The 27930-nt window shown below is 45.2% G+C and overlaps 1 protein-coding gene across 1 annotated transcript in view; it reads left to right on the forward strand.

Moving 5' to 3' along the window:
- Nucleotides 1–27930, forward strand: part of Tiam1 (TIAM Rac1 associated GEF 1) — a 292115-nt gene that overhangs the window by 202026 nt on the left and 62159 nt on the right. Inside the window, exons 8-13 of the mRNA XM_059276856.1 lie at nt 594–779; nt 6116–6262; nt 8515–8589; nt 10703–10873; nt 17285–17389; nt 24673–24754. Of these exons, the coding sequence (XP_059132839.1) occupies nt 594–779; nt 6116–6262; nt 8515–8589; nt 10703–10873; nt 17285–17389; nt 24673–24754 (766 nt within the window). The remainder of the gene's footprint in view (nt 1–593; nt 780–6115; nt 6263–8514; nt 8590–10702; nt 10874–17284; nt 17390–24672; nt 24755–27930) is intronic.

Consider the following 27930-nt stretch of genomic DNA (forward strand, 5'->3'; position numbering starts at 1 on the left):
TTTCTTTCTTTCTTTCTTTCTTTCTTTCTTTTTTTTTTTTTTGTTTGTTTGTTTTTTGTTTTCGAGACAGGGTTTCTCTGTGTAACAGCCCTGGCTATCCTGGAACTCACTTTGGTAGACCAGGCTGGCCTCGAACTCACAGAGATCCGCCTGCCTCTGCCTCCTGAGTGGTAGGATTAAAGGCATAATGTCACCACCACCTGGCGGCCTTACCTTTCTTAGTAAAAGTCCTCTCTTAGTTGGCATGAGAGTTCCTTAGTACTGGAGATCCCTACATTTTAATTCTTTCTGTCTTAGGTTTGTGGTCAGAACTGACATACCAATCATGCTCCCCCGCCTCACAAAAATCCCTGTGAAATCTATGCTAGGAGGGCACTAATCTAACAATGTGCTTTATGTTTATGATGCTGAGTTTATGGTTATAGCTCTTTGCAAAGAAGAAAAGATGCCCCCTAGGAGACCTAGGGGCCCTGTTGTTTACCTTAGCAATAAATAGTTCTGTAAGATTTTTGTGGGAAAAGGTGGCTAACATTTGTTTTCGCCTTTTCTGACCTTTCTCTCTGTTTTTTTTTTTTTTTTCCCCACTGCTGTAGATCTTTGTTTGGGAGCAGAATCTCGAACAGTTCCAGATGGACCTGTTCCGTTTCCGCTGTTACTTAGCCAGCCTCCAGGGTGGGGAGCTGCCAAACCCCAAAAGGCTACTCGCTTTTGCCAGCCGGCCGACGAAAGTGGCAATGGGCCGCCTTGGGATCTTTTCAGTATCGTCTTTTCATGCCCTGGTGAGTAGAAGCAGATGAATTTTGGAAAAATACTCATCTTGGTGCTTATTCCTGAACAGGGCTTGACAGAAGTGTCTCAACTGGTTGCTTACTTTGCTGCCCTGTACAGATTTCCAAACTGTCTTCACTTGGCAGTTCATGCAAAATAGCATTTGGACCTATGTGGAAATGTAATTCAACCTCTCTTGATAGGGTTAAAACTGTGGTACCAAGGAAATGAAAAAGGCACCATCTCTCCAGCCCCTTCTACCACCCCAGTCTACCCCCTCCCCATGGTGTTGGGAATGGAACCCAGTACCTCACACATGCTAAACACTCTACCGTTGAGCTACACCCCAGCCCCATAAAGGTGTTGTCTTGAGATATGTTCACTGCAGTGTTTGTGGATAGATGATATTTTTAGGCAGTTTTGGCATTTGAAACCATAAAGTAGTAACCTTATGTAAATGGTAAATGGAGGGCTTTCTGTCATGCATATAGATCTGTTCTCTGTCATACATAGATGTATCCTCCCCCTGATCCCACACACCATACATTAAACACAGATCTTTGTGGATTGGAGGTCTCACTTTACTTTATCATAGTTTGATGGCTGTAAATACGTGATGTGTAGAGCAAGGCCACGTTTCCATGGCACATAGCTGGACACCTACCCTAAGAAGGGAGTTTTTGTCCTCCTCCTGGAGCAGCAGAGTGTGTGGTTGTGCTGTGTGTTTACAATCTGTAGTCCTGAGGACTTGCTAAATTACAGACTGCTTTATGTACTTTGGGCCCATTTCTGCCAAAAGGAGGAAATCAATGTACAAGCAACATGTTTTAGCCTATCCATGTCGATACCTTCAGATCTATACTACGCCCGTAACACATTTGCTGTGGAATTAGATGTTAAGTAAGTGTCAGGGTCCTGAGCTGCCTTGGGAAGTGTGAGCTGAGTGTTGGTTGTGCCCTGCACTGAATTCTGAGTTATAATTCAGTCTGGGGCATTTGTGTTCTTTGTAAATAGATTAGCATCATCATTCAGATAATTAGGGGGAGATCTGCATTTTGAAAGAGGTCTTACTCCAATTTCTAGAGTTTGTTAAAACTGTCTTGTTCTGCTAATTACAGCTCTGCCCCTGGCCTGCTTGCCTACCTCTCTTTATGGCTTTTACAGTTTTGGTTTTCCTGTAAGTAATAGCTGGGCAAGTGAGAACTAAGTTGTGAACCCAGTTTTTTATTTATGGCATGATCTGGGTCCTGTTGCTTTGAGACCTGAGCACTAGTTTTTAAACTTAGCCAAATCTTTATTCCGTGTGGGGGGAAAATGAGAGAAAAGATTTCCCTTCACTCCTGTCAGAATGCCCTAATCAAGAGTGTTTATTTATTTATTTCTATTGACAGGCAGGCTCGTCTCAGTGAGACACCACCTGTCCATCTCTAGCATCCACATCCCTCTCCCCATTACTGTCACGTGGTAGAACGTGAAGAAATCCAGTTTGCCTCCTACCTCAAACTTGGATGCTTTGATTATTTTCTCATAAGCCACTGAAGCTTATGTTCCTGAAACAGACAAGGAAAACCCATCAAGCTGCTTGTCTGTAATTGATCTACGGGCCCCCCAAGTTCCCCTCTCTTAATGTCTGTGATGTCTGCACTCTTTTCATTTGGTGGCAGGTGAGTTAAATCTGCCCTGTCGGAGAAGAGGTTGAGTTGGTAATTCTCGGGGATTTTTGCTGTTATTTGGAAGAATAGTGTTTCATTCCGTTGAGTCCGCCCCTCTGTTCCTTTGCTCGGTTTCCTGCTAGCTGCTTCAGTAGTACAAATCATGACGTCCATGCATCCTTGCCAATCTGTGCAGGAATGCTTTTATTTTAGACAGAACAAGTTAGGATACTCTACTGGGTATCTGGTTCTGTTTTCTGCATCAGCTTCTGCAGAACATCCCAAGCAGAATTTTAATCCGATTTATTGGATACCTCGGCTTCCCCCACCCCCCAATCTCTCCTTGTCATTTGACCCTAAGGGTCCCCTCCTCTCAATGGGAGTTGAAGCATTCTTCAATTCTTCCTTTGTCTAGGACATTTGCCCCCTCCTTTTCAGTGGGGGGTGGATGGAAGGAGGAGGTGCCAGGGTACCAGGGCCAGGGGAGGGCTTTGAGCTACAATGGGAGCCCCATTCACTGGGAGATCGCGGTCATGCCGAGTGATTTGCCTTCATTAACTGGAGGGTCCGTGCTGTACTCTTTGAAGAAAGGTTGTCATTGTTCTTGTTTGCACAGATGAGCTGACTGATAAAGTCGTCAGGTGCCCGCCACAGAGGAGCCATTGTGTGGGCCGATCATTGAGAATCCCAGGAGCTCTTGTCCGGCAGCTCTTCTGCCAGCCTGGTTTCTGTACCCCTTCTGGTCATTATTGTCTGGCGTGGGGGTGAGGGGGAGGGTTACCCTTATGGCCCACAAGGCCTGAGCACTTGAGAGTAACTGCTAGAGTCTTTGAAGCCGCCTGTCAGTCTCTGGGAGTGTTTGTGTACACCGGTTTCTCTTCCCTGCGCTTTTCTCCTCCCCCGAGCTTCTAAATGCAAGTGCTACTTTTTAAGTTGTTGCTGCCGCACCATTTAATTTTAAATGTTTTATTTATTTATTTGATTGACAAATACACACACACCCCTGGCGTGTGTCAGTTGCTAGCCTTGTGGTGTGGGTTGTAAGAGCAAAGAACGCAGAGAGGCTGTCGTACGGGAGAGCTCACGTCTGTGTAGGAGAGATGGGAAGAAGGACACACGCAGTTAATGGAACGCGGTGAGAGCCGACAGCGAGGCATGCTGGGAAGGAAATGAGCAGGCTAACACAAGCCTGCTGTGACTGTCATTCCTCAGCATCCTCAGAGGAGTGACATTAGGACCCTCTGGGATACCAAAGGGGGTGGTCACGTGTCTTACATGATGTGGCATCCTCTCATGCACTTTAAACCATATCTAGATTACTGACAGTGCTCAATGCAATGCTAACGGTATGTACATACTTATGCTATATTGTTTATTGAATAACGATGAGGAAAATGTCTGCACATGCTCAATACATATGGAACTGCTTTTTCTGAATAATTTTGGTCTGACATTGCCCGAATCCATGGATATGGGGTGCTGCCTCCTCTTGGCTACCTGTGTGTGGCACGGGGGCAGACAGACAGACTTCGTACTTACAAGTAGATCTTGCTGTTTGTAAATGGGCTGGGACCAAACAGCTGATCTGGTTTGGAGTTTAAAGTGTAACACCATTTCTTCTCTGTTTACAGAGCCATGGTAGCATACATGTGTCAGCATGTTCTGATTTAATCATTTCACAAGCTTTGCTCACCTTCAGCTCAGAAAGTAGAGACCAAAACATGCTTTATGATACCTAAAGTGCCTCAAGAATGAGTGTAGGTTAAAGTCCTTCTCATAAAATTTCCCATGGGAGTCTTGCTCCCACTTTTCAATGTTCTCATCTTTGTTCCTTAAGTGCTTAGCCGAGACAAGGCAAGACCTTTCAGCTCCTGCATCCTTCTGTTTTCATCTGAGTCCAAAACCCTTCTCCCTAATGCCCTGGCCGTGAAGCTGTTCTGGCTCCAGTTCTGAGTGCACGTGGGGGTCCTTGCCCATCTACTCCCTAAGCTGCTTCTGTGTTGGTACCGTCAGTACTAAAGACTCAGGAAAGTGTCTTGTGGCCAGTGTGCTGAGGGCTGGGAGGCCCCCTGTGTTACTCAACACCATTTCATCCCTGAGGCTGCTACCACTGGGCGTCTGTCATGTTGGGAGTTGCCCCTGTGAGAGTCTATGACAAGTAGGTTCTAAGACATTCCCCTCCAGCAGCAAAGAGCAGATGTGTGTGTGTGTGTGTGTGTGTGTGTGTGTGTGTGTGTGTGTGTGTGTGTGAGAGAGAGAGAGGGGGGGGGTCGTTTCCAGTCTGACTCACTGAGCCTCTTGCTTTTGAAAGGAGATCTTGTGGGTGGCCTGTTGAGCTCACTTGGCAGAAAAGCCCTGAAGTTCCTGGGACATTGCTTACAACCTGTAGGGTAAAGTCCAAGCCTGCACACTCTAATGACTCTTTAGGGTCCTCAGAGATCCTTACTTCTGCCACTGTCACAGTGGCAGCTTCAAATGTGGGTGTCCTGTTCTGAAATAGTTCTTTGATTGGATGGTGCCTTGGAGGCATCTCAGTAGAGTATAGCTTTAAAAAGAAATGCAAGTGTAATTTCCTTTTCACCTAAACACAACACGTATAAGTTATGGAATATCTGTGTTTACTGTGTGTGTGTGTGTGTGTGTGTGTGTGTGTGTGTGTGTGTAGAGGCGAGAAAATGCATGTATACATGATGAGAGAAAACCCTCTGCATTCATCAGTACCTTTGTTAGGCTTGGATGTAGTGGTAGAGTGCTTGTCCAGCATGTATCAGGTCTCAGGTTCAATCCCCAACACAGTGAAACGAGACAGAGAGAGAGAGAGAGAGAGAGAGAGAGAGAGAGAGAGAGAGAGAGACAGAGAGACAGAGAGACAGAGAGAGAGAGACAGAGAGAAGATTTGTGGGTCTGGGTTGGCACCCAGTGGTCCGGTCTGTCCAGGCGCTTGCTTCCCTCTCCTTGGTCTTCCATCCTGGAAAAGCCTGATGCTTTAGGCTGTGCTTTCGTCCTGCTCATCACTAGGGATGAGCTGCACCAAAGGGAAGAGGAAGCCCCCTCTTCTGAAAACATTTTCTAGAAACCGTCCCATTAACAGAGATGGTCCCCAGCCCATGCTCTGCTACAAGGAAAAGAAGCCAACTTTGACTTCTTGGCCAAGTGCCCAGCTACATTAGGAATTTTCTAGTGGAGACCATGGATACTGGGGCAGCGATTACTTGCCTCGCGAAGAGGATGATTTCAAATAGTCTGAGAGATTGAAGAGATCCCAACAGACAGAAGAGATGAGTTAGTTTAGATTTAATGTAGAATCACAGGAGCCAGAAATCTGCTGGATTTGACTGACTCTTGGTATCATTTTTAATTAAAATGCAGAAACTGCTCTGTAGCATTTAGAAAGTATCTCCAGAAATGTGTGTGGTTCTATGCTTTCGGTATAGTAGGTCAAGCAGACTGGAGAGAACAACTAACTCTTAGCAACATGAGTTTGTTGCCCTTTTATTTCTTTTTATTGATTTCCGTTTTGCATCAGTGAAGGTTCCCAGAATCTCCACGTGTGAGAGTCAAAGAATAATGCTTTGAGCACTGGGTCAGTAGTATGCTAGGGTTTCTTGAACGGTAGGACTGTGCGGCAACCCAAGGCACCCCTGTCAGTCTTGCTAGACCTCTCCTGTAGCTTCTTCTGTCTTAACCGACCCCAGGTGGCAGCTCGCACGGGTGAGATTGGAGTGAGAAGACGAACTCAGGCCATGTCCAGATCTGCAAGCAAGCGAAGGAGCAGGTTTTCTTCTCTCTGGGGCCTGGACACTACCTCCAAAAAGAAGCAGGGACGCCCAACCATCAACCAGGTAGGTCCCAGCGTCAGCACAAAGGACCTACAGATATTGCTGCTGTGCCAGTTGATTTGCACGTGTGTGTGTGCGCGCACGTGTGTAAGTGTGTTTCTCTTTATTGACACTTTAAATCAACTTGACACGAAGTTAGTTGTGCTAGACACTTTTTAATAAGTAATTTATACCCCAAACATTGAGCTCTGCTATTAATCTGTCACCACCATCCGTCTCCCACCTGCACTCTACCCAAACTCTGGTTAATTACAGACCTACTAAAAAAAAAGTGCAGAATTCGTGTAAGTTCTCGGAAGAGAGCAGCCGCCACAGGAAGCCAAGGGAGCATTGGCTGTGCACTTCTTAAGCCATCTCAGGTGCCGGATCACAGGCAGCCTCCAGGGAAATGTGTTCATTTCTTGGCCCCTGAGATTTGGAAGGTGGCCTTAAATGGGTAGCTCCTCAGTCTATGGGAAGGAGGACCCAGGAGCGTGGGAGTGGCCACCATGGCTTCTTCTGCTCAGGTCCAAGGCTGGCAGAGGATCTCGTGACCAGCATCTAGAGTGATGGTGGGTGGAGCCCTGAGTAACCACACCCAGTGGCCCTTCTCTTCCCTCTTTCTTGCTAAGGCTTCTCTCCTGCTAGTGTGACTTCCAGAAGACTCCACTGTCCATTCTTGTCATCTGTCTCCACCGACACTGAGAAGTGAGCAGCCTCAAACTATTCCTCTAGACTTTAGAAACCATAAGACAGGAGTGATTTTACTCTTTTTGGAGGGAGTATTCATTTCATGGGCTACTGTGGCTGGACAGTTAAGCTCTGAGCATTTGAGGGGTTATGTATGACCAGATCATCCGTGTGATGCCCTTGAACAAAGTTGACTAGATCACCACCTCCCCTTGCCATTTGCTCTGAGAGCTGCAGCCACCGGTTTCCATAGGGATAAGGTTTTAGGAGAGTGGTCCTGGAGGCTGCTCTCCTGAATTCCCTAGCTGACCAACACACTCCCCTTTGAAACATGACATTTCCTGTCTTGGTGGAACCCGGAAGAGATGAGTTAAGCGTGTGATGAGAGAGTGTGGGACTGAACAGCCTTGTTTATCTTCTAATCTCAGGGAGGGTAGGATGTAGAGTTTATTATCGTGGACTTGGCACAGTCGAGACTCAGTGGTTCTCCATCCTCCCTGCAGAAGGAGGCCATTAACATCAGTGTCTCACCTGCTGAGGGGGAGTGCTCATGTTCTATTAAAACTCTTGGTTTATATGGCTTTACCTTCTGGGTTAGACTGTTGCCTACTGGAATGTGTGACTGAATTTCAGTAAATGCAAGCAAACATCTTCATAATATGTTGTTAAATCATTCTTGTAGTTCCTAAAGTAAATTAAAAAAAAATCTTACTTGGCCATAAATGTTGTAGTAGAAATAGGATCCCTAATTCAGGACTCTAAAATAGACAAAAATTCTCTGTTCCTATGGCCTCATTTACACTGGATTAAAAAAAAATATATAAACTTTTTCCTGGTGGCACATGCTCATTTAATAGCCTGCATATAGAATTTTTTTGTGTCTGTATTTGGGTATCAATCATTTCCATTTTATCTTTGTTTGTTTTTTTGTTTTTTTGTTTTTCGAGACAGGGTTTCTCTGTGTAGCTTTGCGCCTGTCCTGGAACTCACTTGGTAGCCCAGGCTGGCCTCGAACTCACAGAGATCCGCCTGGCTCTGCCTCCCGAGTGCTGGGATTAAAGGCGTGCGCCACCACCGCCCGGCTCCATTTTATCTTTAAGTTACACAATTTATCAAACTTCAAAAATAGGCAGTTTTCTGGTTTTTAAATAAAAAAAAACCCTTTCTACCTTTTATATAAAACACAAAAGGTATAAATAGATTAGTTCTGCAGAAAGATGTGACTTTGAAAAGCAGTGTAATTATGGGTACATTGCTGCCTAGGTTTGTGAGGTGACGTCTTCATGAATGGGTCACCTTCACGGCCTTTGCGAATTTTCTTTTAAACTTAGATGAAGTTAATAAACATTGTCCACATTCTAAAAACAAACCATTTCTGTATGTTTGAACTATGAAAGGTGTGGGAAGTTTGGTCTCTTGGGACCTGATTCTTGTGGCTTTCCACCTTAAGTTGTGACATTCTTTGGGATCCAGGAGGGCCTGAATCCTGCTGTGATGTTTTCCCAAAGCCTTGTGCATTTTCAGCCTATCTGATGCTTCGTTTTGCCCAGATTTCTTTTTTTAAGAGGACACTTTCCTACCTGCAGGTGTTTGGCGAGGGAACCGATGCTGTAAAGAAATCGTTAGAGGGGATATTTGATGACACTGTTCCAGATGGCAAGGTAAAAATAAACGAAAATAAACACGTGTTCCTTCTGGAGGCGCACAAGCGCATTAGCATGTGCACAATGCTGGGGTTGGGGGGATGCTAAAACCGAGTACACTCAGTGTGAAAAACTGACTGATGTGATCAGGCTTTTAAAACATTATGTAATAGGTTACCGTGAGGTGGAAAAATCATTTTCTGTTTAAATCTGGCTGCTAATAAGAACAATTCCCTGCTGACATAACATTTTCCATACTTATCATTTGATGTGTAAGATTCCACCTAGACTGTAAGAGAAGATTTGAGTTCTGAGTTAGCTGAGCATTTTTTGTCATTGCTAATTCCTTTTTATGTACAACTTTTATTCCCAAGAGGTGAGATCTTAGTGTCCCCACTCTGCCCACACATGCTATTTTGTTCCCATTAGTTTCAAAGAAGTGTTCTCATAGTATGTTCTTTTTAATGCATTTGCCTCCCAAGTCAAATATTCAATTTGAGATTCACAGATGTGATTCAGCCTTGTGCTTGAATTTAATAGGGGCTTTCAGACTGCTAGGATCGAAACCCATAAGGATACTGATCCGCTCACAGCCACTTTTTGTAGCCCCTCTTAAAACAAAAATCCCCTTTTCAGGACCCCAGTTCCACTTTCCCTTGGGGTTCTAGTGTTGACAACACAATGTTGCTATCATTTCCTGGTTCCCATCCCCAGCATCGGTTAGACAGAATTCAGCTTTTGGTTGCTATGCAACCAAGTGCTATTAGTCAGCAGTGTCTAAGCCCCAGTGTTCTAGAAGGATCTGATCCTCAGAAGCAAGAGTACAGTGTGGAGTTCTTGCTTTTGGAGGGAGCAGGAGAAGAGTGGTCACAGGAAAAGCCTTTCTGTATTTAAACTTCCCGGATATGTCATCCTGGGTTTGGAGGTGGTTAGCTTAGGGACTGCACTCCCACGCCACCCTCTTGGAATAATTGCTTATGGGGAAATTAAATTGCTGCACCTAGATACGATCCACGCATAGTCTTTAATATTTACTTTGTCATATCCCAAGCCGGCCGGTTCTGCGTACATTATACATTTTCAATGAAGTCATGCCCTTTCTTGCACGTAGGGTATAGGAATGCCAAAACTTTTGAGTTCCCTTGTACATCTGTGTTTTCCCTTTTTCCAGGCTAACTTTGTACAATTCTACTTCCTGACATTTAGCCTCATCTCAAAGAACAGTTTAGATGCAAATCTGGGGTTGCTCCCATGCTAAGGGGCACGTATTTAATGTGACCTGTGGGAGCAGCCTGGGAAGATTCCAATTGTGGGTAATGGGGTGTAGGCAAGTGATTGCCTTTTGGCAATTCTTTCCCTGGGGTCCAACTTATCTGTGAAAGGAGCAGTGTTCAGAAGCAGGGTTGAGTCTCTTCCACAACTGGGTTTCTCTTACTGGCCCTTCCAAGGCCTTTCCTCATCCCTGAACTCCATTACTTCGTTAATGGAAGTCATTGTACCACCTCCCGGAGTTTGTGGAGAAATTTGTTTCTTCTTGTATGTTGCTACTACTAGCCTTGTTCTTGGGAGTCTGTAGCTGCATATTTACATCTTGTTACCAAACCCTAATAAAGGCATATTACTCGAGCATCCAGTATGTTCACAGTAGGATGATCTAACACTCTCTTTCCTTGCCTGTTTGACTGGGTTCCTAACGCATCAGCCATCCACGGGGTATTTCTGCTCTAGCTATTCTGCTTGCTTAGGTGCAGCCCAACTGCATCTGTACACATCCTTCCCCACGTTCACTAGTGTGCCACTGCCCCACCCTTTGTGGAAGAAACAGTGCACTGACCTGAATGAGTGATTTGTTTTTTGCCTTCTTCTAAATTTTGCTATCTCCTTATCCATGCCATGCCCACATAATGGCAATAGGCCAGGTGGGGAAGGGTGCCCCATTCCCACAGTCAATGGCTGCCTGCTCCTCCCCTCATAAAGCTCCTTTCTCAGTAGTCCCTGTCCCTCCTCTGAGAGCTCCCTCCCAGCACTACCTCTCCCCCACCTCTGCTGCTTCCCTGGGTGTAGATTTCTGGGGTCTGACATTGCCAGGTAGGGTCTGCTGCAACCCTGCTTACCGTATTTCTTACCACAGAGGGACAAGGAAGTGGTCCTACCCAGTGTCCACCAGCACAATCCTGACTGTGACATCTGGGTCCATGAATATTTCACTCCATCCTGGTTCTGTCTGCCCAATGATCAGCCAGCCTTGACGGTTGTGCGGCCTGGGGACACTGCGAGGGACACCTTGGAGCTCATTTGCAAGGTATGTCGCCGCTGTTCAGGTTGTTTTCCAGGGAAGAGCGGAACTGGCTGGAGGCCTCGTGTGCACAGTCTAAGGGAAGAGGCGCCGGGTACGCCTGGCACATGCAGGCAGCCCTGCATTTTTTTGTGATGTGGTGCACCATATGTGAGCAGTGTCTATGTGAGGAGCAGGAAGCTCTCTGGGAGAATTTTGTCTCCATGTACAAGTTTCGTAGGTTTGTAGTGAGTATACTACTTCTACCCACACACAGTATAGAAAACCTGAGCTGAAGATAGAATGCAAAATTGAACTACTGTGGACATTTTGTTGGTTGCCTATTTTTACACACACACACACACACACACACACACACACACACACACACACACAGAAATGTATTTAATGGTGTCATACTATGGGTGCCATTTTGCAACCTGATGTTTGAATAGTAATTGATTCACCAGTGACATCTTTAAGTTAGAGAAAATCTAAAGTGAGTAAAAGTTTGACATGATGGGAAGTTCCTTTCTGTGAACATAGAATTAGCTTGTATTTTTTTTTTTTTTTAGTAGAAGGTGATTGATTTCATTATTTTGCCTTATGATGTGGAAATGTCTTGTTTCAAGGTGAGATTCTTTTCCTAGCTGAGTGCCCCTGAGTGACAGCAGGAAGAAGACAGTCACTCATGCACACTGGTTTTCACTTTTCCATACGTGATGGCATCAGTGGTCTTAGTTGACCACATGGGGTCTGAAAAGGAGACATCACTTTTTTGGTTTGCAGGTAGAGGAAGTGAGGTTCTGAAAGCCTCAGACACTTTCCTCACATCCCCATCCCAAGGAGAGGAGAATCAGCAAAGTGAGCAAAGGAAAGAACCGAGTCCAGTTCTTGCTGGCTGCTCCCAACCTGGGTGTGTCGAGTTGTGGCAGGTGGACCCTCACAGAAACTCTCAACCTCAGTCTGTAGGAAGGACAGTCCACAGAGCTCAGAAGAACCTAGAATATATTCTTAGGGGAGTGAGATGATACTCCATGAGGCTCCAAAAGTGGAAATCATTTGTATCCTAATTTTATTCTAGAACCATTTGGATAGATAAAAATGACATTTTAAAAGCCCTGTTCTTTCAACATATGATTTGTAAATATTGAATAATTGTACTCCCCCAACAAGTATGTTGTAATTACACTATCAGAAATTTATACATGCTTTTTAAAAAATTTACTAATACCTAAAAAAGTCTCTTCATATAAATGGGGAGGGGGATGAAATAATCCAGCTCAAGTATGACTTTGAAATAGCCTTATGTGGAGAAAAGTAGATCAACCTATTGTTTCAGGACAAAGCTAACCTCGGCCTTCACATAGGCATTAAAAATAAATACTAGCCCCTGACACACCTCGATTATTTCCTGATCATGAGTTCTAGGTTTTTAACATAATGGCATCTCTGTTCATAACTTTTCATTTTAATTACTTGTCAAAGTTGGTCTGCTGAGGATTTCTGCATTCTTTTATTTATAGCTAAGCACTGTTCTTTAGAGAACCATTAATATTCTGCAGAGCTGTGGGAGTTGTTCTCAGTTGGAGCTGTTGGAAGTAGAACTCTGGCCTTTTTGCATGAGCCAGATCCTGGAAGGTGTTTCCAGGGAGTAGCATGGCCATGGAGTAGCCTTAAGGAATTGAAAATTAAGCCATAGTTTCATGGTCACCATGTTTTTGTGAGGAATTAATCTGTGGGAGGTGTACAATGAGTTAGTTGGACCAGTTTTAGGTTCTTTGTAAGCATTTAGCCTTTCTAGAAACTAGGAGACTAAAAAGGGATGTTGTCTCTGCCAAATAGAGACCATCACTAAATAATGCTGTTGTGCTGTTCCTTTATGTCTTGGTTACTTGCTGAGTTTCTGTGGGCATTCTCAAGGTACAAGTCCCTCCCTGTGACAATAATAGATCGTCCCGCCCAAGGTTCCCTGGGTTGCCATTTCCCTCCAAAACATAGAACTAAGACAATGTAGCACAAACTTACATCTCATGAGTTTAAAACTAGCAAACTTGCATGGAGGACTTCAAGACACCGATGGTCTCCAGAAAAGGGTCTTTGTGGGATAAAGTATATAGTGTGCTCAGACCTAGATGTCCTCTTGACTTCAGTAATTAGTGGAGCAATTTTATTCTTAAGGCTGGAAAGGGAAGAGAGGGCTGCCATGTGTTGTCACATGATCCAGTGGTGAGTGGGTTTTGATTTCTGGGGAAGGGATGGAAAACAGAGACGTAAGAATGGGAGTCTTTTAGTTCATCATTGTCGTTGGTGATGGATGCTGTCCCTCAAATCTAATCAATTCTCTCTTCTGTCTTTTGCATTGGTCCATTTTCTTTCCTGTTCTCTGATCCACATCATTTCACATCTAGTTTCCATCTGCCCTCTGATCACCAGTCAAGTCCTGGTATAGTAAATGTTTCAAGATACACATTTCATGTCATAGATACTGAAATGATTGTTACATGTAGCCCGTAACCATGTCATCCTATAGGTTTTTTTTTAAATATGTTCAGATTATTGGAATTATAAAAAATTGCAAAAAATGATCCATTCTTTCATAGTTAGTTACTCATATTGTTCATGTGTGACCATGGTGTCAATTTTACTACATGCTTGTACTGAATATCTTTATATGTGTATGTATGTACCTGTTCATTGTGTGTAAGTGTGGGCGCAAGGCCAATCGTGGGTGCCATCTGCAGGAACACAAACCACCTCCAATTGGGTTTCCAATTGGCCTGGACCTTGCCAAGTAAACTAGACAGGCTGGCCAGCTAGCCCCAGGGATCACCCTGTCCCCCTCCCGAACACTGGGATCACGGTGACAGTTTGAGATGGTTCCTGAAGAAGAACTCAGGTCCTGGTGCTCGCAAGGCCAGCACTTTGCCAGCTCAGGTGTTTCCCCAATCCAGTTCTTAAGTATTTTAATGGCTCAAACTATTTATTTAAAATATTTACATCATTACTTAATCCTTTGAAATGATTAGAGTAAAATCTGAATTTTAAGAAATCATGCTAACTAAACTAAAACTTGCCCAGTTGTAATATTTATTTTATGGCACAATTTACAGCTAGCTTCCTTGCCTTAAAACAGATATAATGCTAAGTGATTTGAGTAAATGTACGCAGGAAAACAAATTTGCACTACTTAATTTTTTCCCTAACGGAATTCCTCTTGCAAGTAAATCTTCTCTTGAGTGTTTTACAAAGTCAAAACCAGCCAGATGCTCAACAGCCACCCATCAGTGTGTTCTCTAACGTCTGGAGTTCTTCTTGCATGAACAAGTGTTACGAACAGTTGATACTTTGACCGGCTTTGATATTGAAGCTCATAATGAGAATCCGAGGATTTAATTTAGCTTCCTTTAAAAAAAAAATATTTATTTTTACTTTATGTGCCTCCATGTTTTGCCTGCATGTATGTCTGTGTGAGGCTGCTGGGTCCCCTGGAACTGGAGTTACAGACAGTTGTCAGCTGCTATGTGGTTGCTGGGAGTTGAACCAGGGTCCTCTGGAAAAGCAGCCAGGGCTCTTAACCTCGGAGCCATCTCTCCAGCCCTTAATTAGCTTCTTAGGACTGTGTTTCATTTTAGATTGGCCATGCTATGTGGGCTCATGATTCTGAAACTGTCACCAAAATAGGAGGACCCATAGGAGTACTCATCTTCCACGTCCTGATTTTAGAATAACTATTTACCAACCATGAAGGCCTTTAGATTTCTTATTAAGCCTATGTAAGTATTATTTATTTTGAACCAGGCTGGTCTCAACCTTGAAACCTTTCTGCCTCAACCTCCAGGGTGCAGGGATTGTAGGCACGTGCTAACACTCCAGCCTGCTGTCCTTTTCACAGTTTATTTTTTAAAGTTATCAGGACAATGAGTAATATAAAAACATTTGGAAAAATATATGCAGCCCGAAGCGTGTTCTCTGTACAGCACTAAACCCCACCTGCCGCTTGTCTGTCCTTCCCTGTGCGATTCCAAATGTCGGCAGTGTGGTGTTTGGGGCATGGCGGGGTCCCTGTTCTGTTTCACAGCCTGACAGCTGGCTGGTGAGCGCCTCTGAGGTTTGTCCCCAGGATCTCCTGGGTGAGGTTAGTACTGGCTGTGACGTCCAGACAGTGGAAGTGACAGTCTGGTTAGGACTGTCCACAAGTGTTTATTAATGGTGACAGTAGGTGTCCAAACTGCTCTGTTCCTGTTATTGAGACCCCATGAAACTCTGTCCTCCTTCCTTTCCACCTCAGTAGGGAGCAGATGGCAAAACAAGATGTTTCCTTGTAATTGAAGATTTTGTGAGGACCTGGGACAGAGAGAAGCATCTCCAACCCTGACCCAGACATTACCCCCACTCCCGCCCTGCCCCAGCCAGGCACACAGGGGACTTTTCTTGTCCCGTCACCCTATTACTGTTTTCTTATTGTTTGTATCCCACAAGCAGTGGGTAGCACTCTTAAAGGTTTCCCTGTTGTGTGTTCTCTCAGCTCACCCATGCCCCTTCTTCACCTCTGACATGAGAGGCCTGGGCTGTCCCCTGGAGGCATCCTGTCTCAGAGATAGAGAAAGCAAGCCAGGTGCCCAGGGATGTATTCACTAACTGGTGTCTGTTCTGCCCTGTGGACTTCAGAGGTCACAGTCTGTGGGACTAAAACCCAGGCCGCGTTTCCCCAAGAACCAGCGATAGGAAAACGTCTTTATCATTCTGTTGTGTGCTCCCAGGGAACTCATTTCCACTTTCTGGAAATGTGCTTTTGTGGTAATACCTGACTATCCTCCGTGCACGTATTAAAGAACCACCACTCCTCTGTCTCCCATTTTCCGCATACGGATTCTCCAAACCCGAGCACACTCCGGAGGCCTGCAGCGGTCTGGACTGGTGTCTGTCTGTACCGTTGCGGCTTCATGGGGTGCCCGCCGGCACACTGCCCACGGTGCTAGCTGTGACTGAGTGGACGTTAAGGGGATCATGACTGGAATGCTATTAGTTTGGTCTCTGTGTTTATATTTATACTGACAGTATAGAGTAGGAGTAGTTACCAATTAAAATGAATTTCACTTATTAAAAGGTAATTCTCAGCCGGTTGTAGTGGCGCACGCCTTTAATTCCAGCACGTGGGAGGCAGAGGCAGGTGGATCTCTGTGAGTTTGAGGCCAGCCTGGTTTATAGAGTGAGTTCCAGGACAGCCAGGGCTACACAGAGAAACCCTGCATTGAGAGATATTTTAATCACTTTACTGATTCCACCTCTAAGTGTGGATTACTTTGGAAACAAATTCTAAAAGCTTATCATTTACTTGATAGTATTTTAGGGTGTATTTCTAAGTGATAAGGGCACTTTACAATTAAAAGTACCCATTTAAATATTTTATTTATTGCAGTATAACTTCATGGTGTCTTGTAGCATTTGATGGTTTTGTTTGTTTGTTTGTTTTGTTTTTGTTTTTTTTCTAGACAGGATTTCTCTGTGTAGCCCTGGCTGTCCTGGAACTTGCTCTGTTGACCAGGCTAGCCTCGAACTCACAGAAATTTATCTGCCTCTGCCTCCTTCTTGAGTACTGGAATTAAAGTCGTGCACCACCACTGCCTGGCATCTTGTAACATTTGAAAAGCATTTTTTCCCCATATGCCTCCTTTTTGTGTACTGAGAAGTATTTATAAAACTATATTGTGATGGTATCTTTTATAATCAAAATGAATTCAAAAACAGCTTTTTAGATAGAGTAGATCCTTTGACCTATCCTAGACAAAGAAAAGGCCCTGGGAACGCTAATTCCCAAGTCATTTGATGTGCTTCCCAGGTTGGAGGCTCTTGCTCTGCCTCTGGGGGAGTTCCGTTCTGGAATATATAAGTACGATCCCATTCTGGAATACATAAGTCCGATCCCGTTCTGGAATATAGAAGTAAGACTGGAATTCAAGTGCTTTGCCTGCATGCTAACTTGCTTGCAGTGAGCTGCTAACACCTGTCCTGGGGTCCCAAATTTCCTGGAGCACAGCCTTTTTCTCTCATTGTGAATGCTTCCTCCCCCTCTCTTGTTACCTTGTGTGTGTGTGTGTGTGTGTGTGTGTGTGTGTGTGTGTGGTTATATTCAAGGGCTTCTTTAATGTAACATAGATTTTTGTTGGAAAAACCAGTGTTACAGAGCGCAATTAATCAAATACATGGAAAAGAGGCCGTGACTCAGTTTTCTGCATTGAATTGCATGATCCCCGTGGAATTATTATTATTAATGAGTTCCAGGTCTGATTTGTGTTCTAACCTTTTAAGGATAGGATCCCACCACACACCCCATCTCTATTGTCCTTAGGAAACAAGGTAACAGTCCCACGTCCTTGGAGAGGTAATCTCTGCTCTTCACTACTAAACAGACATTTTCCTTCCTTCCCATCCCAGGCACATCAGCTGGATCATTCCGCCCATTACCTGCGCCTGAAATTTCTAATGGAGAACAAGATGCAGGTCTACATTCCACAGCCTGAGGAGGACATTTACGAGCTGGTAATGTTTATGACCGCTGTCCGTGTACATTCCATTTGAGATGATTTTCAGATTATGCATGTACTTGTGGTAATTGTAGCTGGTGGAGTGGAACGGGTGCTGAAATGAGGGAGCTTCCTTTGGAGCTCCAAAGCTGGCAGAAATAACCACGTATTTCAGATACCCCAGAGTGGAGTCACCTTTGCTCGTCCAGGGAGCAGGGCTGCACAGTCACACAGGACGTGGAGACCTGCAGGTAATGCTCGGGCAGGGTTTAGTCATCTCTGCCAACTCTTCCTGCAGACTTCTATTTTCAACTGGTGACTCTAAGATCCGTTGGCACTTGTCAAAATAAAAGCGCGCGCGCTCCAGTTCTGTGCGACTTCCACGTTCTTAGGAAAACTGATGGGTTAAATCTTGTGGGTGTAAAACAAACCACCCCGGCCATCTGATGACATGCCCTAATCCTCTCTTGGAGAATGTTCTGGCCTCTTGGTACTTAGTCATCCTTCTGGGGCCACAGAACTGTTTGTTGTGGATATGGGCATGAAAACAGGGTAGGGCCTTACCACAGAAAGCAGAAGTACAGCCCAGAGGTTTCCTTTGGAAAGGGGAACCATGGTGTAGAATTTCATAGGAAATGGTGTTTCAGATCAACTTCTTGAACTGTACTTCTTATATTAGGAAACACTCACCAGTGTTAAGCACACAGTTTAAAGAGCTTTGACAAATATGTACCATTATGTTTTCACTGCATCGGTGATGATTTGGAATGTTTCTGCCAGCCTCTCTATAGAAGGTCACCTCAGATCCCTCTAAAGGTTTCTAAGGAAATGTGAGGCTGCACTTCTGTAACAGTCTGTCATGTTATCTGTTGGAAAAGGATCAAGATGGGGCTGGAAGGGTGGGTGGTTCTGTGGTTAAGAACACTGACTGCAAGCCGGGCGGCGGTGGCGCACACCTTTAATCCCAGCACTAGGGAGACAGAGGCAGGCGGAGCTCTGTGAGTTCGAGGCCAGCCTGGGCTACAGAGTGAGTTCCAGGAAAGGTGCCAAAGCTACACAGAGAAACCCTGTCTCGAAAAACCAAAAAAAGAACACCGACTGTTTGCAGAGGAACTAACCGTGGGTTCTCAGTACCCAGATGATGGCTCACAACCATCCGTAATTATGGTTCTGGAGTATCTGGTGCCCTCTTGTGGCCTCTGTAGTCACTGCACACATGTGGTATACAAAGACATACTTGCAGGCAAAATAGTCATTTATACATACACATATATTTACATCTGTTCACATATATACCTATACACACACACATATATGTATATATAAATAATATTGAGAAAAAAGGGAAAAGGATCGAAATGATTAGTCCCCTCTAAGCCACTGTTGACCAGGTTGATGGAGGAGGCCACATTAACAGTGAGGGACCGAGATGTCCCTTCTGAGAAGTAGAGAGTAGCCAGTGTTTGCGTCCTGTAAACGAACTCTATGTGAGAGTCCTTTCCTTACTTAAAGAAGGAAAGAAGTACTTAGGGGGCTGAGGCAGGAGGATTACCTGGCCCCCAGGAGTTCAAGGCTAGCCTGGAGAATAACATAGCAAACTGTGTGTGGTGTGGTGAACATCTGTAACGTAAGCACTGGAGAGACTTGGGCAATGGACTGAGGGTGAAGGTTGGGGGCCAGCCTTGGCTACACAGTGAATTTCAGATCGGCTTGGGGCATAACCTGGAACTAGATTGAAAGAGGCTAAGCTGATAACACGGACATGGATAGTTTAGTTTATGCCTTACGATTTGTGAGTTTTGCATACCATACATTGCGGGGCTCATAGGTAACCAACGTCTGTGCCCTGTGTATGCCAGGCATGTGTGCTACTCTGAGCCACGACCTCAAAATTTTTATTACTCGTATATTATTGTTTTAAATCTTTTTATTTTATTATTTTATGTATGTGAGTGTTTTGTGTATGTGTGCACCATGTACATGCCTGGAACCTAAAGGAGTCAGAAGAAGGCGACACATCTCCCTGGAACTGGAGTTACAGATGGTTGTGAGCTGCCACGTGGGTGCCGGGAACTGAACCTGGGTCCTCTGCAAGAGCAGCCAGTGGTCTTAAGCACTGAACCCCATCTCCAGCCCTCCTCGAATGTCAGTTTTAAGCTTTGCATATTGTGTGGTCTTATCCAATGGGGTGATGAAGTGCTAAGTTCAGTCTGTTTGGGCCTGTAATTGTTGTGTCCATGTTAGGATTTTAAAAAACTCTGAAGTACAAAGAGACCGTTGTGTTCTCTCTCACCCTTTGCAGAAGTCTCTGGCCCAGAGATGCCCCAAGGAAGCAGTTGCCACGGTCTTGCCTACACCAACACCTCCATCTTACCAAGTTCTTTACGCTTCTGTGCTCTGGGCAGCTTGGTGTCTGACAAAGCTTCTAGACCCCTGCCCAGAGCAATGCTTGTAGTTGCACAAGACGGGATATGTATGGACTTCCCCATGGCTTAGTTATAACAAAAGACTTAGCAAAAATCCACTTTAAATGCCGGATAGCGTGTTATCAGCTCACTAAATTCTAGACCTGGTAGTAGGTATAGTGACTACCAGTACTTGGGAAGTAGTGGCAAGTGTAAACAATATTGGGAGCTGTAAGTAGCAATTAGAATATGATGCTGAGATAACTTTTCTACTCATGATAAAGCCACAGGAACCCTCAGGATTGCTGTGTGTGTTGCCCATGTGCATTCATGGTCAATGGAGATGCTACTTTTTACAAATATTCCGGGTAATTTTTACTTTTTTCCAGAAGTTCACAACCGCTGGAATCATCTCAGTGGGTCCCAGGTTTTGGATCTCTGCTTTAGATCATTCCTCTGGATGTGGTTTCATTCCCAGGCAGAGCCTCTCTGAGTCATGTTCCTGGTGGCTTTCTGAGAACCTATTTGATGTCTTGTCCCTTTCTGAACAAGCAGCAGTTTGTAAACACTTAATTCTATGCCATCAGTAGCAGAACAGTGAGTCCTGGGCTTGAGATCTTCTTGGCGGGTGATGAGTGTTCATGTTAGTGGGCAGAGAGTTCTCTTGCATGTGAATATCTACTACTAGTTATTGTCTGTCTGCATTCCTGATTATATTCATGTAAATGTTACCCATTGGGCTATTTCCTCGTGAAATTTGTTGGGACCAATCCATGGAATGGTCACAAACCCGGGGTGCAGTCTGTAGAGACACTACCTTTCAGATCACACACTAAACGAGTTCTTATTCAAGTGATGGGGGAATAAAATGTGCAGGCAAAATTGATTAATTTATTTCTTCATTCATCCAGCAAATATTTACTTAGCATTTTTGTGCCTGGCATAATCTCTAATTCTCACAGGGTATGTGCCAAAGAGAAAAGGAATTCTGTTTCTGGAGGAACCTCTATTCAGGTTTGCAGGCACGCACTTAAAACATGGCACCACCAGCAGGTTTTGAGGCTTGGGAAAGAAAGAAGTTAGGGACAGCAGAGGTGTGGCGCTGGTGTGCTTAGCTGTGCCGTCGGAATGGGAGGCGGGAAGAACGAGGGTGTGAGTCTTAGGTATGCTCTGCAGAAAGTGTCTCAAGAGGAGGAGACGGGTCTGGGGAGAAGGGTCCGTTGGTAAAATTATGGACACACGAGCGTGAGCTCCAGAGTTAAACCTCAGCACCCCTGCAAAAGGGGGTGCAGTGGTGTGCAGCTGTGACCCAGCAGTGCAGGGAGAGACAGGAGGGTCCTTAGAGTGCTGGCTACACACACCTGACACCGATCCCTGACCTCCACATGCATGTGCACACACACCTGCCACCAAATCCCTGACCTCCACATCCATGTGCACACACACCTGACACCAATCCCTGACCTCCACATGCATGTGCACACACACCTGACACCAATCCCTGACCTCCACATCCATGTGCACACACTTGACACCAATCCCTGACCTCCACATGCATGTGCACGCACACCTGCCAACAATCCCTGACCTCCACATGCATGTGCACACACACCTGCCAACAATCCCTGACCTTCACATGTATGTGCGCACACACACCTGCCACCAATCCCTGATCTCCACATCCATGTGCACACACACCTGCCACCAATCCCTGACCTCCACATCCATGTGCACACACACCTGCCACCAATCCCTGACCTTCACATGCATGTGCGCACACACACCTGCCACCAATCCCTGACCTCCACATCCATGTGCACACACCTGACACCAATCCCTGACCTCCACATGCATGTGCACACACACCTGCCACCAATCCCTGACCTTCACATGCATGTGCGCACACACACCTGACACCGATCCCTGACGTCCACATGCATGTGCACACACACCTGACACCGATCCCTGACCTCCACATGCTTGTGCACACACACCTGACACCTATCCCTGACCTCCACATGCATGTGTTCACACACACCTGACACCGATCCCTGACCTCCACATGCATGTGCACACACACCTGACACCGATCCCTGACCTCCACATGCATGTGCACACACCTGACACCAATCCCTGACCTCCACATGCATGTGTGCACACACACCTGACACCAATCCCTGACCTCCACATGCATGTGCACACACACCTGACACCAATCCCTGACCCCCACATGCATGCCCATGCATCTGCATTAATGGGTGACCAAACTGATGGAGCCTGAGGCAGGGAGGAAGTCACCCAGGAGGTAGGAGGCTGCACCACCGTGCCAGGAGGTAAAAAACAAAAGAGGTGGTGCCAGACATGAAGTTAGAAAGGAACAGGGAGGCTGTGTAGATAGGAAGAGTCCGGAGGAGAAGGGAACCCCAGGAGAAAAAGGACCTTACACGTGGCCTTCTGCATCTGTGGAGTCATCAAGCTGTAGACTGACAGTGTCTGAAAACAAAAGGGAAAACACCTTCCAATTGTTACTTCTCTATGATATATAGTATATACAGTCCAATGTACCATGATGGCCATGACTCTACTGAGTATGTGTAGACTTCCTGGGCCCTTTTTCCCAATCCAAAAACAATCATTTATTTTATTAGGTATCAAATGCAATATACAGATAATTCACAGTATGTATGAGCTGGTGAGCCTAGATTTTATGCAAATACTGTTTTCCATAGGAGAGTTGAGTAAGCAGAGGTTTGGGTATTCTGGGGTCCTGTGGGCCCTGGAACCAGCCCTATATTTAGTAAGGACAATAGATGACCTCTTCTGTTACAGGCTCCTTGAGGGTGGTGTGTGGCCGATGGACCATACAGGATACGGGCACACAGAACCTCTGCAGGCTGGGACACTGTGGCTGAGATGGGTGGCCACAGTGACTTAGGCTGGGGCACCCAGAGGAGACAGGGAGGTAGGACATGATTTGGTGAGACCCAAGTGCCCGCTTATTGAAAGTTAAAATCTGATGATCTCTTCACCCAGTTTTTGAACAGAGTAGGGGAGATGCAATTTCATTAGTTTAATGAAATGGAGGTAATTTAATATATGTGCCACTTATTTGTGCATAAAGCGCCCAGATTTCAAATTTCCTAGCTCCAAATACTGTGGTTTCGGAGAAACATCTTAAGACACAACACATTCTTGAAATTTCCTGTATTTTATGAGCGTTTTTATGCTCGATCTGGCCTCAGTCTCAGTCAGCACGAGTGATCGTGTGGCTCCGAGGCCCGTGTATACTGCACTGAGCTGTCCTCAGAGAGAAGCGGAAAGAGGAGAGAGTCTGCACAAACTGTATTCCCGCCAGGTGTCTGCAGAGATGGGTAGAACAGTAGTTATATGCTGCCACCTGGCGGGAAGGATTGGCCATCACACATATTTGAGAATGCTCTTCCCAGGGCTCACCTAAGCAGAGAAGAACTGTGGGTAAGGCTGCATTGCTCACTGTGCTGTCCTGCTAGGTCTTTGTAAGCTAATTATTTAAGTCATTCCATATTTGTCATTTTGGTGACTGTGTTTTCTGATCATAAAATCACTATCCCTGAAGTCTCCTAATTGGACAATTACATTTTGTGAGACATTTCTGAAGTATCTACATAAAATCATATTGAGTTAGACCCCCTCGCACCCAGGCTGTACCGCTAACATTCCTAGCTCTAATCCCCATCGTGCGGTGTCATAGTACACTGAGGAGGTAATTTGTACTCTCTTCTTCTTGCCTGAATAAACTGACATGTTGGAATGATGGGGCAGGGGCAACCATCAGCAAGGACTTCTTCAGTACTACAGAATGAAGTGTCTGTTCAATTCTGTGGCTTGAGATTGATTTTTCATTTCAAGATCAAATAACAGTTTGCATTTGCTTTTGCTCTTTTGTTTTCAAACTTGGACTTCAGCTTTAGGCTTTTTTGCTGAAGAAGGTCCACTCCCCTGACCTTGGGTCCCTTTGGATTTCACAGGTTGGCCTGAGAGTCACCAGAGTGGGGCAAAGAGAGCTATATCTCTGGGTGTTGTAAGACTGGGCTCAGATCCTGTCCTGACTACCCTGGATGTGCAAACTTTTTGCCGTCTCACCAGCCTTAGCCCCCCTATTTGTAAAATGGAGATCGTGATTGTCCCAGTATGGGGTGAAAAGCCACATAGTTGAAAATTCATGTTGTATGAGGTTAGGTCCAGACAGATGAAACCATAACATCAGTTAATTTCAACACCGTTTCTGAAATGTGAGCTATTTCAATCTTGAGTGTGTACAGAAACACATTATAGACAGTGTTGGGGTACTAGACAGTGGACTGATTTGTGTACTTAATTTTCTAGCCTGTTTTGTGTAGTTAGTTTAGTGGCTTCCGGAGAATCTTGTCCATCCACACATTTGTTTCAGTATCAACGTCCATCTCTACCAGTTTATCCTACTGTGGATTTTTCGTGTGTAAGTGCTATGGGGCAGCACAGAGGTGCCATGTAATTTGAGGAATCTCACTCAACATATTCATAACCACTGTTTAATTTCAATGAATCTCTTGCCCAAGTACTGGAGGGTTTAATGACTGACGCATTATTTTTTCAGGTCTATGATGAATTTAGGGTGTTATCTGGAGTGATGTGTGTGTGTGTGGGGAGAGGGTGGGTTAGAATCCATACTGTAGCTGAACTTGGTATTGAGAATTCTAAGTTTCCATTATAACTCTCAGTAGGTTACAACATTTAAAAAAAAAAGACTGATGTAATATGTATTTTTGTTCAGGTATCCATTATGAAAAAAATAGATTAACAAAATGCTGACCAATCCTAAGAAGCTATTTGTGATGGATGGGGTCCTAATTAGCCTCCTCTCTGTAATTTGCAGCTTTACAAAGAAATTGAAATCTGCCCCAAAGTCACCCAGAGTATTCACATTGAGAAGTCAGACTCAGCCGCTGGAAATTATGGTAGGTTTGTTTGTCTTTGCTCTTGGGTGCTTGTGTTTCAGTTAAAGCATTTCTGTGTAAACAGAACGTGCACATATTTACAATTCAATAAAAAGCCTTTGGGGCCTGTCTCGAACGATGCATCTGTCTCCTGTGTTGTGAAGAGCAGTTGAGCTCCGAAGAGAGACGCTCACCCTGGGCACGGGGAGGGAAGCCTCTGGCCTTCAGTCTCTTAACTTGAATCTGCAGGATTCTGCTGTCTTAAGAAGGAAATTGGGGAGTGGGGAGTGGGGGTCTGGAAAGATGGCTCAGTGGTTAAGAGCACTTGCTGCTCTCCTAGAGGATCTACATTCAGATCCCTGCACCTTGGGTGGCTTACAACTGCTTGTAACTCCAGTTCCAAGGGATCCAATGCCCTGCCTTCTTCTGGCTTCTATGGTTCCTGCGCTTGTGTTTACCATACACTCACACACACTCACACACACTTACACAGACACATAGAAGTACAGTTGTTAGAAGGAACTGGATATAATGAGAGTGGATTGCTTTATTTTATGATGTGCATAACATGTGAAGGAAATATTCATTTACCTGTCCTGACCACAGACAGGCACCATCCTACTTTCTCCGCGGGTGAAGTTAAAAGGGCTTGCTTACGTGCTGCTGTGCTCTGGTGCCCAAGACCACCGCTGACTTGCTGGTCACGAGGACGGAGTGCATAGTGTCCTCCACAACTGTGACTTATTACAATGAAATAACACAAAGCAAAATCAACAAAGACAAGGGGACAGGAAGAGAGTGTAGGGACAACAGGCTTTGGCTTCCAGAACTGCTCATTCACTGGAGCGAGAGGAGAGAGTTGAGTCCCCAGGGCCAGAGTGTGGCAACACACAGGATATACTGTTTTGGGGGAACTTGTCGAAACTCAGTCCCTGAGGCCTTTCTTGGAAAGTAGGTCATCTAGACACCCTCTATCTGACACACACCAAAATCCTAGAGTCCCAGGAGGAGAGCAGGCGCTCACTCTGAATGACATGGTTTGTACTGTGTAGACATACAAGCTGCATTGGAGTGTTGGGAATTTCCCTCCAACTAAGTGGTAGGTGCCAGTCAAGGGCCAGACTTGTGCAGGTCTGTCTGTCTTTTTTCTTTTCTTTTCTTTTCTTTTCTTTCTCTTATTTTTTTGAGACAGGTTTCTCTGTGTAGCTTTGGCTATGTCCTAGACCTCACTCTGTAGCCCAGGCTGGCCTCAAATTCACAGAGATCCTCCTGCCTCTGCCTCCCAAACACTGGGATTAAAGGCATGTGCCACCACTGCTCAACTGTTGTGCACATCTTTAAAAAAAAAATCTCATATCTTAGATATGTAGTTCTTCCTGTATATTTAAGACTACTTTTAGCTTCAACAGTAACAGAATTAGCACTGAGTACAGTTAGTGGGGGAACCTGGAGAGGTAACAATCACAAAGCCCAGCGCCCCAAACCTGACATTTCCTTCTCACCCTCACCACATGGCCTCTGAGGACCGCCTGAGACTCCTGTTGTCTGTACTCCCAAACCAGGCTGGAGAACTTGTCACCCGAGATGCTGTCTGTGGTTTGCGTAGAGGAAATAGGAGAAGTGGCGAGTTAGGTCTTACTCAGTGACAGTCACGGGTCTAAGCAAATCACAGCCACCTATTTACAAGTGTGGGCCTACTGTGTGCTGGAAGGAGCTGGCAGTTCCTGGCGAAATGTCAAGACCACTGCTTACATGTATTTGAGATCTCTCTCTCTGAATGCGGCTATTAATCTTTTAGTGTTTGAAAATTTCCAAATCCTTCTTCACAAGACAGCTGGCATTATGTTCCTTCTGCATCTCCTCCCGCAGGCAAATAACCTCATCTCAAAATGCTCATCAGTGTACTGCAGCCTAATGACTAGGACCTGGTTTTGTAGCTCTGGCCACCTCCATTATACCTTCACGCCATTTACTTTTTGACCCTCGAACTAAACACATCAGAAAGCCTGGAGGACATTTTCAATGGCAAAGAATTAATGTTTATAAAGGGCTTATTATGCAACAGAAGTGTGACCTCCGTGATTAGAGCCGTAATTGGTGGCGCTGGCGGAAACAAGTGTCTGGTCCCTTGGACTCAGATGCTCTGTGGTAGTACTTCTTCCTCGCTCGTTCTTCATTTCTGTTGAGCGAGCGAGTGTAAGCCAGTGGGAATCCAGAAAAGAGCAAATTTCCAAGCTCTTGGGCTTTTAGTCTGGACTGAATGATTTGGGGACCCAGAAGTAGGCACTTGGCATAAAAAACACCCTATAGTTACCTCCATTTCTTTAGGGGATGTTCCACAGGTGCCTAAAATTGTAGTTAGCACAGAGCCCTGTACTATTACCCCTCCCATACATGCATACCAATAATAAAGTTCACATTTTAATGTGTATGCACATTTTGTCTATGTGTTTATCTGTGTACTGTGTTGCATACCTGGTGCCTTTGGGGGCCAGAAGAAGGAATTGGAATTAAAGTTGGTTGTGAGCCACCATTTGGATGCTGAGAATCGAACCTGGATCCTCTGGAAGAGTAGCCAGTGTTCTTAACCACTGAGCCATCTCTCCAGCCCCTAATAAAGTTTGATTTGTAAGTTAAGCATATTAAGATAGTAATCCTCTAACAAAGCCACCCAATGGAGAAGGGGTTTATTTCAGCTCATAGCCCGAGGGGATGATCTGTCATGGTGGGGAAGTCCTGTGGTGGCAGGAGTCCGAGGAAGCAGGAAACAGTGAATGCTCACCAGTGGGCCTTCCCACTTCAGTTAACTCAGTCATGCCTGGGATTGTCTCCTCGGGGATTCTAGATCTTACTAAATTGGCAGCCCACAGTCCTAGATGATCTGTTGGCCTCTGACCCCAGAGACTGCTGGGGCATCTCAATGCACACTCAGTCAGTCTGCATCCAGCCCTAATGTCAGCCTACGTGTAGCTTTCCTGTACGTATGAGCTCCACAGGTATGCAGGCCTTTTGAGGATGACCTAATAACTCAACTGGCTGAATAAATTTTTAAACAGTATAAACACTTAGGCCAGTCAGTAATGGGCTCACACCTTTAATTCCAGCATCCAGGAGGCAGAAGCAAGGGGATCTCTGAGTTTGAGGCAGGCCTGGTCTGTAGAGTGAGTTCCAGGACAGCCAGGACTACATAGAGAAAC

This window comes from Peromyscus eremicus, chromosome 12 (assembly GCF_949786415.1).
Source record: "Peromyscus eremicus chromosome 12, PerEre_H2_v1, whole genome shotgun sequence".
NCBI lineage: Eukaryota > Metazoa > Chordata > Mammalia > Rodentia > Cricetidae > Peromyscus > Peromyscus eremicus.